At 43.8% G+C, this 11,957-nt stretch overlaps 1 protein-coding gene across 1 annotated transcript in view; it reads right to left on the bottom strand.

Annotated features, from left to right (window-relative positions):
* Window positions 1-11,957, bottom strand: part of LOC106815513 (solute carrier family 12 member 9-like) — a 27,444-nt gene that overhangs the window by 4,334 nt on the left and 11,153 nt on the right. Inside the window, 11 exon segments of the mRNA XM_014819978.1 lie at window positions 12-86; window positions 460-572; window positions 1,224-1,374; window positions 1,732-1,903; window positions 2,905-3,050; window positions 4,152-4,178; window positions 4,181-4,235; window positions 6,030-6,103; window positions 7,683-7,944; window positions 10,678-10,789; window positions 11,524-11,631. Of these exon segments, the coding sequence (XP_014675464.1) occupies window positions 12-86; window positions 460-572; window positions 1,224-1,374; window positions 1,732-1,903; window positions 2,905-3,050; window positions 4,152-4,178; window positions 4,181-4,235; window positions 6,030-6,103; window positions 7,683-7,944; window positions 10,678-10,789; window positions 11,524-11,631 (1,295 nt within the window).

Below are 11,957 nucleotides of genomic sequence, written 5' to 3'. Positions count from 1 at the left end.
GGGTTTGCCACCATCAGCAAGATGTTGGGACGCCAGAACTTGACATGATCCTTGCGGCTGTCCAGCAGCAGCAAGTATTTACGCACCTGTAACGAGCGTGTCACACGTCATCACACGTAACAGGTGACAACTCACCTGAACACGTTTTCGAAAAGATTTCAAATTAATTCCGATCGTTTCAAAATAACACAAATACGTTTCTTTTCAATAATAAATAATAGTTTTATTACTGTTACCTATTATTTAATCCCGTTAATATTAATATGGTGATTTTTTATCGATTTTCCCACACACGCATGCACGCGCACGCACGCACGCACGCACACACACACACACGCACACACACACACACATACACACACACACACACACACACACACACGCACGCACGCACGCACGCACACACACACTTGCATGCATGCACACGCACGTACACAGAACAACAGTAGTGACGTATACCTCTACAAAGGCCTTCACACGGAGATGGTCGACAAGTCCAAGCCAGTAGGGCAGCTCATCGAGACACGGATCACCAGCACTGACGTCCTCGTATCGGCCGACCTGCACGCTGCCTGCGTTCACAGTCAAACATTCAGCTGTCAGTGAGTAACCCCGTAAATAAACGCCTGAATGCGCAATAATCAAATATCAAATTCCAATAATAAAATGTTACTTTTTTGCGTTATTGCTATCTGTTATCTGCTATCTTGCTATGTGCTTTGTTATCTGCTTGCTATCTGCTATCTATTTGCTTGATTGTTATCTGTTAAGATAAGTGTCGCAGTAACTGTAGAAATGATCGGATTAAAGTAAAGATTTCAAAAATATAAATTTAAATATAAATTTTTAATCATAAATATAAATTTTCAACTGGTATCGCGTTTTCCCCACTTTTACGATACTAGCCGTTATTGCTCGAGTAACAGCAACTGTCTAGAGTAACGCCAGCATGTCTTACAACCTTCGTACTTAGCTATATTCACAAAAACATGCATTATTATGAATGAACATGCTACCATTATTACGCAACCACATAAATAACAGGGGCCCGTTGTCAGAAACAAAATTAGTCTTAACATTAGTCTTAACATTGACAATTTCTCCTAGACTGTCGACATCACTTTGTTTTTAAGAGAAAAAGTTAATGTTACAACTAATGTTAAGACCAATTTTGTTTCTGACAACCGGCCCCAAGTACTACCCCTTCTTAAGTTCGCACCTACCTAGCAGGAACATTCCTCCTTTCTTCAGGTCGTTGACAAAGTGTATGAGCTCGCAGCACGAGCGAGGGTTTGCCACCATCAGCAAGATGTTGGGACGCCAGAACTTGACGTGATCCTTGCGGCTGTCCAGCAGCAGCAAGTATTTACGCACCTGTAACGAGCGTGTCACACGTCATCCCAGGTAACAGGTGACAACTCACCTGAACACGTTTCAGAAAAGATTTCAAATTAATTCCGATCATTTCAAAGTAACACAAATACGTTTCTTTTCAATAATAAATAATAGTTTTATTACTGTTACCTAGTATTTACTCCCGTTAATATTAATATGGTGATTTTTTATCGATTTTCCCACGCACGCACGCACGCGCACGCACGCACGCACGCACGCACGCACGCACGCACTCACACACACATAAACGGACAACAGACACACGCACGCACGCACACACGCACGCACGCACGCAGCACGCACACACGCACGCACAGACGGACACCGCATGCGTACCTGGTGAAACATCAGAGCCTGGCTGATGCTACCCCAGCTCTCCAGTGGCGCCCTGTAGTGGAGAATCATGAAGAGGATGATGAAGAGGATGATACTGATCGACGCGTAGATGAAGTTGATGAAGAACATCATCACCAGAGTGCCGACGCATCCGAGCAACGACGTGTGCCAGCTGAAAGTAATAGCAGCAGCAGCCGATATACTCTAGGCTCTGGGGGGAGGGGTGTTCGTGTACATGACTCTTTTAGAGCAAAAATTTATATTTTCTCATTCCTTATGGTAAGACTCTCAAAAAAAGTTTGGGTAACACCTCCAGCTCAAGTACGTTTGTTCTGTATACAGCCCATTATGTACATGCCATACTGAATAACCCTTCACTGAAAGTAGCAGGTGCAGCCGATCAATTTAAGGATATTGTTAGGGTTGGCAGGTGATTTTCTGTCGAAATTTCAATACCCACTTTATTTGATAGATCGAACCCATGGGCAGCTATGTATACGTAGAAATTATGTATGTAGCCTCCCAAACAGTTCCGTAATTTTTGCCGTCACTTAATTAGCGATGAATTAAGAAAAAAAATTTCATCGAGAGCGTAGAAAGACATCTCTCTTATGTAATGGATATGAGTTTGATTGAATTTGATAAGCAGTTATGTTGCAATGCCCTTTACAGTGTTACCCGTCGGTAACCCTAACAGTATCCTTAATAAACTGAAGGAGACGTGTCCGTTGATACACCCTCCAAAGTTGTGCCCAAAAATGTCCGTTCAAACTGAAATTAAGCGACCACCCTTCTCACCTTACTCAGTTACTCAGTCACTACTTGCTAAACAATTTACTTCAATCCTTGGAAACGTTTGCCTTAGTTACCCCTCAAACTTGCCATAATACCTGTTTAAACAAAAGGCCATCCAAACTGAAAGCAACTAACCATCTCACCTTACTCTACAAAATTCATTTCAACCCCTGGAAACGCTTGCCTTTGTACCCCTCCGATTTGCGACAGTGCCCTAGAAGTTTCTTTCTAAATGTAACGCAAACTCCCTCCACCCAATTTACATAAAAACTCCCTCACCAAAATTTACATAAAAAAAGCAAAAATTTACATAAAAAACTCCCCAATAAAAAAATTTACATTTGCGGCCTGCTGTCGAGGGGCACTTAAAAAAGTTACCTGTAGTATTTGAAGGTCGGCCGGAAGTTTGGCGCCGAGGCGAGCTCTAGCCCTAGTGTGGCGAGGTTCGTGCACGTGTACGAAAACAGGAAGAAGATGGACGCCATCTCAGCGATCTGGTTCAACGATCCAATCAGCAGGACGCACTGCAGCGGAGACGAAACAGAAAATGTCATCACCACATTCTTCTAAAAAAATCCCTTTCATCTTGTGAAGCCATCAGAATCGTGTCAAGAACACACGACATTTTCGGCAGTGTTCGACCGGTTCGGCCGGTCGGTTCGGTTCGGTCGGGTGGTCGACCGGTTCGACAACCGAATAGAATTTATAAATCGTTATAGTCGGCTAACCTGCAACCTATTTTTATAGCCCTGCAGCAAAGGCGAGAGAGCAAAACCCGTCACACGTCGCACCACATTGGCATTCTTCTAAAAAAATCCCTTTCCTCGTGCCGCGCAATTCAGGATCATAGCTCGTGTCGAGCACACACTACATTTTCGGCCGAAAACCCCATAGAATTTATAAGTTGGAGAATTTATATAATCCGAAATCGTTATAGTCGGCTAGCGTGCGACCTAGTGATATTATTATCGGGGAAGGAGGATGAAATGTTAACAGGGGGACATTACGTTGGCATATTTCTCCCCGGGAGAGACGATGATGTGCATGCATCTGCACGTTCACAAAACTGGAGAGAATGCTTCTCGCGTGGCAAGAGAAGGAAAGAGAGGGAGGAAGAGAGCCAAGAGAGAGAGAGATGAGAGACCGAGGCCAGAGAGAGTGGAGAGGAGAGAAAGAGAGATTCAGAGAGAGAAATCTAGAGAGAAAAGAGGAGAGCGAGAGAGTGAGAGAGAGAGGAAGAGAGAGAGAGAGAAGAGAGATGTGAGCGAGCAGTAGAATAAGAGAGTAGAGCCGAGAGAGAGAGCAAAGAAGAGAGAGAGAGTAGAGTTGCCGCAGAGAGAGAGAGACTAGAGAGAGAGCACGCGAGAAGCAGAAAGAGAGAGAGCCAGAGAGAGAGAGAGGCAGAGAGAGAGCCGAGAGAGATGAGAGCGAGCTAGAGAGAGAGTGAGGAAAGAAGGAGCAGAGGACAGAGAGAGAGAGAAAGGATGAGAGCGAGAGAACGAGAAAAAGAGAAAGCGATTGAGAAAGAGCAGAGACGAGAAACAGAGACGAGGAGAAAAGCTGCCGCAGCCATGATTGTATGGCGATGAGAAGGACAAATGCCGAAGTGGTCTTCGTGCACTTACCATTACCAGGAACCATGAGACGAGCACCCGGCCAACCATGGGTTTCCTCCAGTTGTAGTCTTGGAGACCGGCGCCAGCAGATGCCTTTACAACAGTGAGCGGCGTGTGAACGAGGTGGTCTCACGCCACACGTACGCACAGCCAATTTGTATACAATGGTTCACCTATACAGATTACCTTCAGAGCACCATACCATGCCGCAGGTTTCAGTCTATTAGAGACCTAGCTACTTAACAGAGGTTTTGACACTACCAACATCACTACAGCATCATGTGAAAATGCAACATACAAAATCAGCTATACTTGAACGAAAGAAATGAGAGAAACGAGAGAGAGAGAGAAGAGAGAGAGAGAAGACGAGAGAGAAAGATGATAAAAGAAGAGAAGAGAGAGAGAGCGGGAGAGAGAGAGAGAGAGAAGCAGACTGAGAGCAGAGAGAGGAGAGGAGAGAAGAGAAGAGATAGATAGAGAAGCGAGAGAGAGAGATGAGAGCAGAGAGAGATGATGAGAGAGAGAAGAGAGGGGATAAAAATTATGCAGGAGAGAGATAGAGCGAGAGAGCGAGAGAGGAGAGAAGAGAGAGGACGGAGAGAGCAGAGGAGCGCAGAGAAGCGGAAAAGAGAGAGGAGGGCTGAGAATAGACGAGAGAGAGAGAAGCAGACAGCAGTGTTCACTAGTTTGTGGGAATAAATTCGATTCATTTCGTAATTCTTACCGAAATGTTATTTCTATTGTTAACAGTCGAGCAAGTTAGCGCTGGCTAAACTACTGTTTGGATTAAGGGGATCAACGCATAATGGCATTCAAGCGTGGGTTACTTCAGCTTTATAGAGGTCGTTGTGTATCAGTACTACATATATGTAGCCCGCAGTACGTTATATATGTAATACCAGACCTGCTATCTTTCAGCATATATGTACCTGGTGAAGGGTTAGGGTTAGGGTTAGGTTAGTGGTTCAGCCTGGTTAGGGTACACTTTCTGCAGTACAGTACTGGTACACTTTGTATATACATATATGTTACCTCGGGTACTATATGTAGTGCCTGATACGACAACGACCCCTTCAGCGTTACTTCAGTGGCCGACACTCTTGGCTTGTGGCTTGAAACACATAACCATGCGTGGACGCGAGTTAGGTTACCATGCAATGCAGAATCATTACGAGATTCTGCTGGAAAACAAATAGATCTCAAAATGTGCTCAAAATGGTGGCGTTTCATGTAGTGTTAAGTTGGGTTTACACTACCGACTATATGTTGTCAAATTGGCGAATATGACCAATTTCGCAAATTCGGCAACAGAGAGTTGGCGAAAATAGAACATGTTCTAATCTCCCAACTAGTTGCTATTAAGCAGTTGCTCGCGCAACCTTTACAATTACACTGTCGATTGTCGGTTGTATAATTTGCGAAATTGGTCCAACTCGCGAATTTGACAGCATAAAGTCAGTAGTATAAACCCAGCTATACACACACACACACATCACAGTGCGGCTAACGCTCCATTAGGAGTGTTCCCAACTTTGATATCATTAATGATTTAATGATTAATGATTAATGATTGATAATCCTAACCCTAACCCTAACCTAACCTATAACAACCCTAACCATTAATCCTAATCCTACTCCTAACAGAGTACCACCCCACAATGCACTGCAATCAAACACATGTACACATCCCCCTTACTGCCCTGCGCTACACCAACCTGCAGCCCCGCTGATAGACTGTCGACATTCTGCACACGGATTTTCGCACAGGGTGGCGGGTGATGACCCGACGACTACGAGACGAGACGGCGGGGGAAGACTAGCCCAGCACGCTACTACAGTAAGCTGCCACCGGCGGACACGGCGAGGTAGCGAGCAGCGAGTGCTTACCATAGATATTGTCCTTCGCTACCGCGTTCAGGATTCGGCTCGAGCCGATCATCTTTACTAGAGACGCAAAATAGCTAGCCACCAGCGTACCGGTTATAACAAACGGTGACCACAGGTTGATGTCCGTCAGAAACCCATAGCTATTCTTCAACAGAAAACTGCAAATGGCACAAAGAAACGACACGGATTGTAGACGGCTGCGTGCGCGACGCACGCGATGGAACGCCGGCGGCGTTGCCACGGTTACAGCACGACGACGCTCGCGATGCTAGTTACGCGATGTGGCAGCTGCGACAAATGAGGAAATGAGGTCTAGACATGGACCGGTCACTACACTTAGTCTACCGACCGACAGACTCACGGACAAAACACACGTGACAAGTGATGACAACCCAACACACTATGTACAAGTATTCGGTACTTGATACACTATGTATAGTAATGCACGCAATACTTTAACCACAGCTATGTACACAGTATTTGGTACTTGATACACTATGTAATAAGTAATATTGCAATATCTTCAACACACCTATGCTAACAAGTATTTGGTAACCATTGATACACTATGTATAAGTAATATGCAATACTTAAGCACACGCTATGTTACATATTTGGTAACTTGATACCACTATGTACGTAAGTAAATATGCAATACTTAACACAACCATAGTGTACGTAAGTATTCGGTAACGATCTGAATACACTATGTATAAGGTAGTATGGCAATACTGTAACGACACTATGTACAAGTATTCGGTACTTGATACACTATGTATAAGTAGTATGCAATACTTAACACACTATGTACAAGGTTTCGGCGTACTTGATACACTATGTATAAGTAGTATGCAATACTTAACACACTATGTACAAGTATTCGGTACTTGATACACTATGTATAAGTACTTAACACACTATGTACAAGTATTCGGTACTTGATACACTATGTATAAGTAGTATGCAATACTTAACAGCCAGCTATGTTAAGCAAGTATTCGTATCTTGATACACTAGTGTTATAGTAATATGCAATACTAACAAGCACCTACTGCTACAAGTTTCGGTATCTGATACGACATATGTATAAGTAGTATGCAAATACTAACACACTATGTACGAAGTATTCGGTACTTGATTACACTATGTAATAGTAGTATGCAATACTTAACACACTATGTACAAGTATTCGGTAACTGTGATACACTATGTATAAGTAGTAATGCAATACTTTACACAACTAGTACTAAGAATTCGGTACTTGATACACTTATGTATAAGTAGTATGCAATAGCTTACACACTATTACAAGTATTCGGTACTTGATACACTATGTATATAGTAGCTATGGGCAATACTTTAACCACATCTATGTACACAAGTATTCCGGCTTACTGATACACTATGTATAAGTAGTATGCAATACTATGTGCAAGCAGTCAGTGGCAGTGAACTTGTCACGCAATGCCACAAGGGATTTCTAGTGAAAGCAACTCGTGAACAAACAACAGCTGAGCACAGACGAGGAATTGCGCAGACGACCAAAAATGTCCGAAAGCGGGCGCGATAATTTACGTTCTCATTTCCTCATTGTCACCGAGGTTGACACGTGACGCGAGTGACGCGGTACGTGACGCGCGCTCACGCCGTCACCACCGCCCCCGACGCGTTCAACCGCCACGAGCGTCGCACGCTGTAACCCTGCTGGCCCTCGCGTCGCCCAGCGCCATCTGCCGGCCGGTTTCGCAAACACTCACCGAAGATTCGGTCCCGGCCCACGGCTTCTAGAATTCTTGAGGCCCCGATCAAATTGCTGAGAGCGGCTGCCCACGTGGCCGCGAAAATACCGACGGCCACGAAGGGCGGCCATAGGTTTATGTCTTGCAGTAAGATATAATTATTCTTCAGCAGAAAGCTGTATGCAAAAGAAACAAAAACTCGACTAACAAACTAACACCGTGAGAAGCGAGACAATCCCAACGCATGTGGACGTCACATGTACATAAGTGCTCTGTGATGCTGTGAACATGGCTGACCTGGCAATATAAGTAGGTTTACTTTCGACTGTTTGATTTTGATATAAACTTAATTAACCTAACAAAATGTATTTTGATAGGGATGAGAATGCCACACGTTTGAAAAAGCTGAAAATTTTTCTGATTTTAATAAACTCAACAATTTGCAGCGCTTTCCCTGAGGGGTATTAATGTGACTAAATCATGCTTAAATTCGTCAATTTTGTTCCATTTGCCGGTCTGTTACACTTTTCAAGAAGTTTCATTAAAACATTACGTCAATCGTAACGTAAACATATTTACTTTCCAACCAATCAGGAAACCGAAAAATTCACGTGGACTTCAGGGAGTGGAATAACATGAGTATCTACAGATTACATTTAATGAAAATGCATTAAATTACATTTAATCCAATAGGATTAGCACGCCACGCCACAAGATCACAATATCACGCAAACACCCTTACGTACAGCAGCAAGGAGCGCGGTTCTACACTAACTAGAGTAAAGGGTGAAGATGCTGTCTTGCAGACCAGGAAATAATAAAAATATTGTTTGTTTGCCCTCACCCGACCGACCCGCCAAAAAGAGGTTGACTCAAAAAAATTGGATTGATTTTTTTTTAACAAATTGTATCACTGAACATTATATAAATCTGTAGGCAATACATTATGTGTAACAAGCAAAACAAACATTCAACATAAAAGGTATCTCCACACAAGCACACCTGAGCATGTAGACACCATGCTGAATTTGTAAAAAGACTCTCAAAAAAATTTGTGTTTGCCCTCAAAAAAAGCCGACCTTACCTACCCAAACTTTTCAGCCTGGGTCGGGCGAGGGCAAACAAACATTTTTTTAATTATGGCCCCAGCATGTTTCAACGAGGCGTACACAGACGCGTACGTGGGTGAGACACAGCGTTGGCTGTGCACTCACCTCACTGTGGCTCAAGGGGTCGTTGTCGTATCAGGTACTACAGAAATGTACCGGCAGAGGTACCATACTATATACACAAAGTAGTAGCCAGACTTGACTAACAGCAAGTGTGACCTTACCTAACCCTAACGCTAAAACATACCTCATTATAACCAATATAAACATAAATACTAAACAACCTAAAACTACCTCGGGTAATTATCTGTAAGATAACCTGATACGACTACACGTGACTCCGGGCATCACTGCCCTCAAACTGTGGTAACCATCTAATGCCTGCACACCATTTAGTCTTAGCGCGCACCTAGCAGAGGCATTAGGGACATAACACGGCGCAATGCAGACGCAACACGTTTTTCTCGCCGGTGGCCTGCCAGATGGTATGGTTAGACTAAAGCGATGCTTCATCGAGCCCGCGGCATTGTCTTTTGCTCACCGCAGCTGGTGTATATCGGAGTGTGAATATGAGAGGCATAGTTAGCATTGCAGGCGAGTTCTAACGAGAAGGGATGGAAAACGCGATTATGATTATTAGAGTGAATACATGAGTGAAACATTCTCAGAGAGAAGGAATCAAAATCGAATGTAAAAGAGGCCAATTTTTTACCCGCCGATATGTAAATTCCACCTCGCGCAACAGGATTGCATGTGTCAGCGACACACGCGAACACCAGACTATATAATTAATTACACTCTGCAAGTAGGGATAGATAAACCTTATGGGAGTGATTTGCTTCCCTGGGAAGCAGCAGCGTTCTGCTCATATTCAAGTGACCTAATGAAATTCCTCACAGGGCACGACTCTGCACACCGCTTATATGCACATCTATTTAACATATGTCTATCGTAAGGCGCTGTTGTTGGACCAAAACATGTGTGACGCAAATCACGCCCTCGTTAGCGAGTGCTGTAAAGGCATGTGCTCGTCTGTAGTCTGCACACAGCAACCACAAGAACGGTACACGTCACCTATATGTCCATATATGGGTTCACCATGATGACTCACAATCACTCACTACTCAAGGGACCATCATCAGAAACATTTTCAGCTCTCAGATAATGGTTAGCGCTCTCATGAAAGGTTACAACAATGACGGATGTCACGACTAAAATCGCTCTGACAACGATCCCTTTGAACTAATCTCCGCCACCAGGGGGCCACCTAACAGTTAATACCACCACATCGATGACGTACAACTGAAGATGTAGACAAGTTTAAAGCAACACTACTAGCAAAGTTCCCACAGTTAACGGCAACTAAGTTAATTGGATCAGCTCCGCACTGGCAGCGTGCACTTTAATGCACCCACTTTGATTAGCATTGGAGTTGAATAATTTTTATTTAATTAAACCTATTTTCATTGAATAGGTTCAGGATAAAACAGGACGACGGCGATGAGGTGCCATATTATATTCTCAGTGAAATCAACATCAGTCATTTAATTAAGGGGTTGTCTGGCAACTCGACTAGGATATAATGACAATCGGACGAGCTCATTAGATGCACCTGTAATGAATCAAGCCTCGTTTAGGCACAGCTTTGACGTGAATTTCTCCACTCGTTACGTTAACGACGTAACTATATTAATTACCACATGATAGTTGACGCGATTTACCCGAAAGCGAAAGCGAAACAAGCGTCGCGTAACAGCGGAACAACGTCTGCTCGAAACATTGAAAGCGAGTTTCACTTACGGCTCACACGAGGCCGCCACCAGCAGGGTAATGATGAGGTAGGTGACGAAAGTGAAAGCAACGGCTGCCAGTGTGCCGCGTGGAATCGCCCGGCTTGGCTCCTTGAGGTCACCTATGTAACACACGTACATGACGCACACACACGAGAATCGCAGGTGCTGCAATAGCAGAGTACAAGTACAAGAATGACTGCGTAACTGACGGGAAAATTTGTGATTCGGCAATACAGGAAAACCTCTGTTAGCGAACACCTACATAGAACGAACACTTGACTGCAGTCAAGAAAAACTTTTGGCTTTTACTTGGTGGTAGTCATACAGTAAACACACCTGCGCAAATTGGACACCTGTCTATAAAAGAAATTTGTGGTATTTCTCTAGAATTGTTGTTATCCAGAGACAAACGAAAGTATAATTTATAAATGGGTTTTCATTATATAGAGGTCGTTTTAACTGTATAACTCCCACTCAAGGATTATGCAAATAATAACCTATAAAGACAGGTGTGCATTCTATAGATATGTCAGCTAACAAAAGTTTGATTAATTGTATATCAAATCAAGTTAGGTACTAGATATAGTCATCTACATGGTAATTTCGCACCACCATCACTTCTATATATTTAGTCTCATTTCTTTTAATATTATTAGCATTGTGTATTAACTTGCTCAACTAATATGTTACCTCCAAAATGTAATTCATAAGTGAAAATAAAGGAATTTGAATTGAATTGTGCGACGGAAACTTTCATTGCAATGACACTCAATGCATAACTGGTTGTATTCATGTGCGACGCTGGCTGCAGCGCCATCTGGTGGGGGGTTGGGGTGAGAGGGGCATCACCTACCAGACATGTTTGCGCCTGCCATGACTCCCGTGACTCCGCTGAACAGAACCGCAAACACTGTGGCAAAGTCCAGCTGTTTGCCGGTCGTGTAGTCACGAGTGTAGTTCGCTGAAATGTACACGATGACCTATGAGACGGTGACAGAGTATGTGCTGCACTGCTCACAAACAACACAGATAACATGCTGACGTTGGGCCAACGTTGGCTGCCAACGTTGGCCCAACGGCTTTTTGCTCAGCGCGCCAACGTTGGCCCAACGTCAGACAGCCAACGTTGGTCCAACGCCTTTTTGCTCAGCGCGCCAACGTTGATTTCCCCCTCAAACACTCCCTCTTTGGTTCTCTCTCTGTCTCTTTCACTCACACACACACGCGCGCCCCTCTCTCTCTCTCTCTCTCTGACACATACACACTCCCTCTCTGGTTCTCACTCTC

This window comes from Priapulus caudatus, unplaced genomic scaffold (assembly GCF_000485595.1).
Source record: "Priapulus caudatus unplaced genomic scaffold, Priapulus_caudatus-5.0.1 Scaffold1136, whole genome shotgun sequence".
NCBI lineage: Eukaryota > Metazoa > Priapulida > Priapulimorpha > Priapulimorphida > Priapulidae > Priapulus > Priapulus caudatus.
This window is presented reverse-complemented; position numbering and strand designations above follow the sequence as displayed.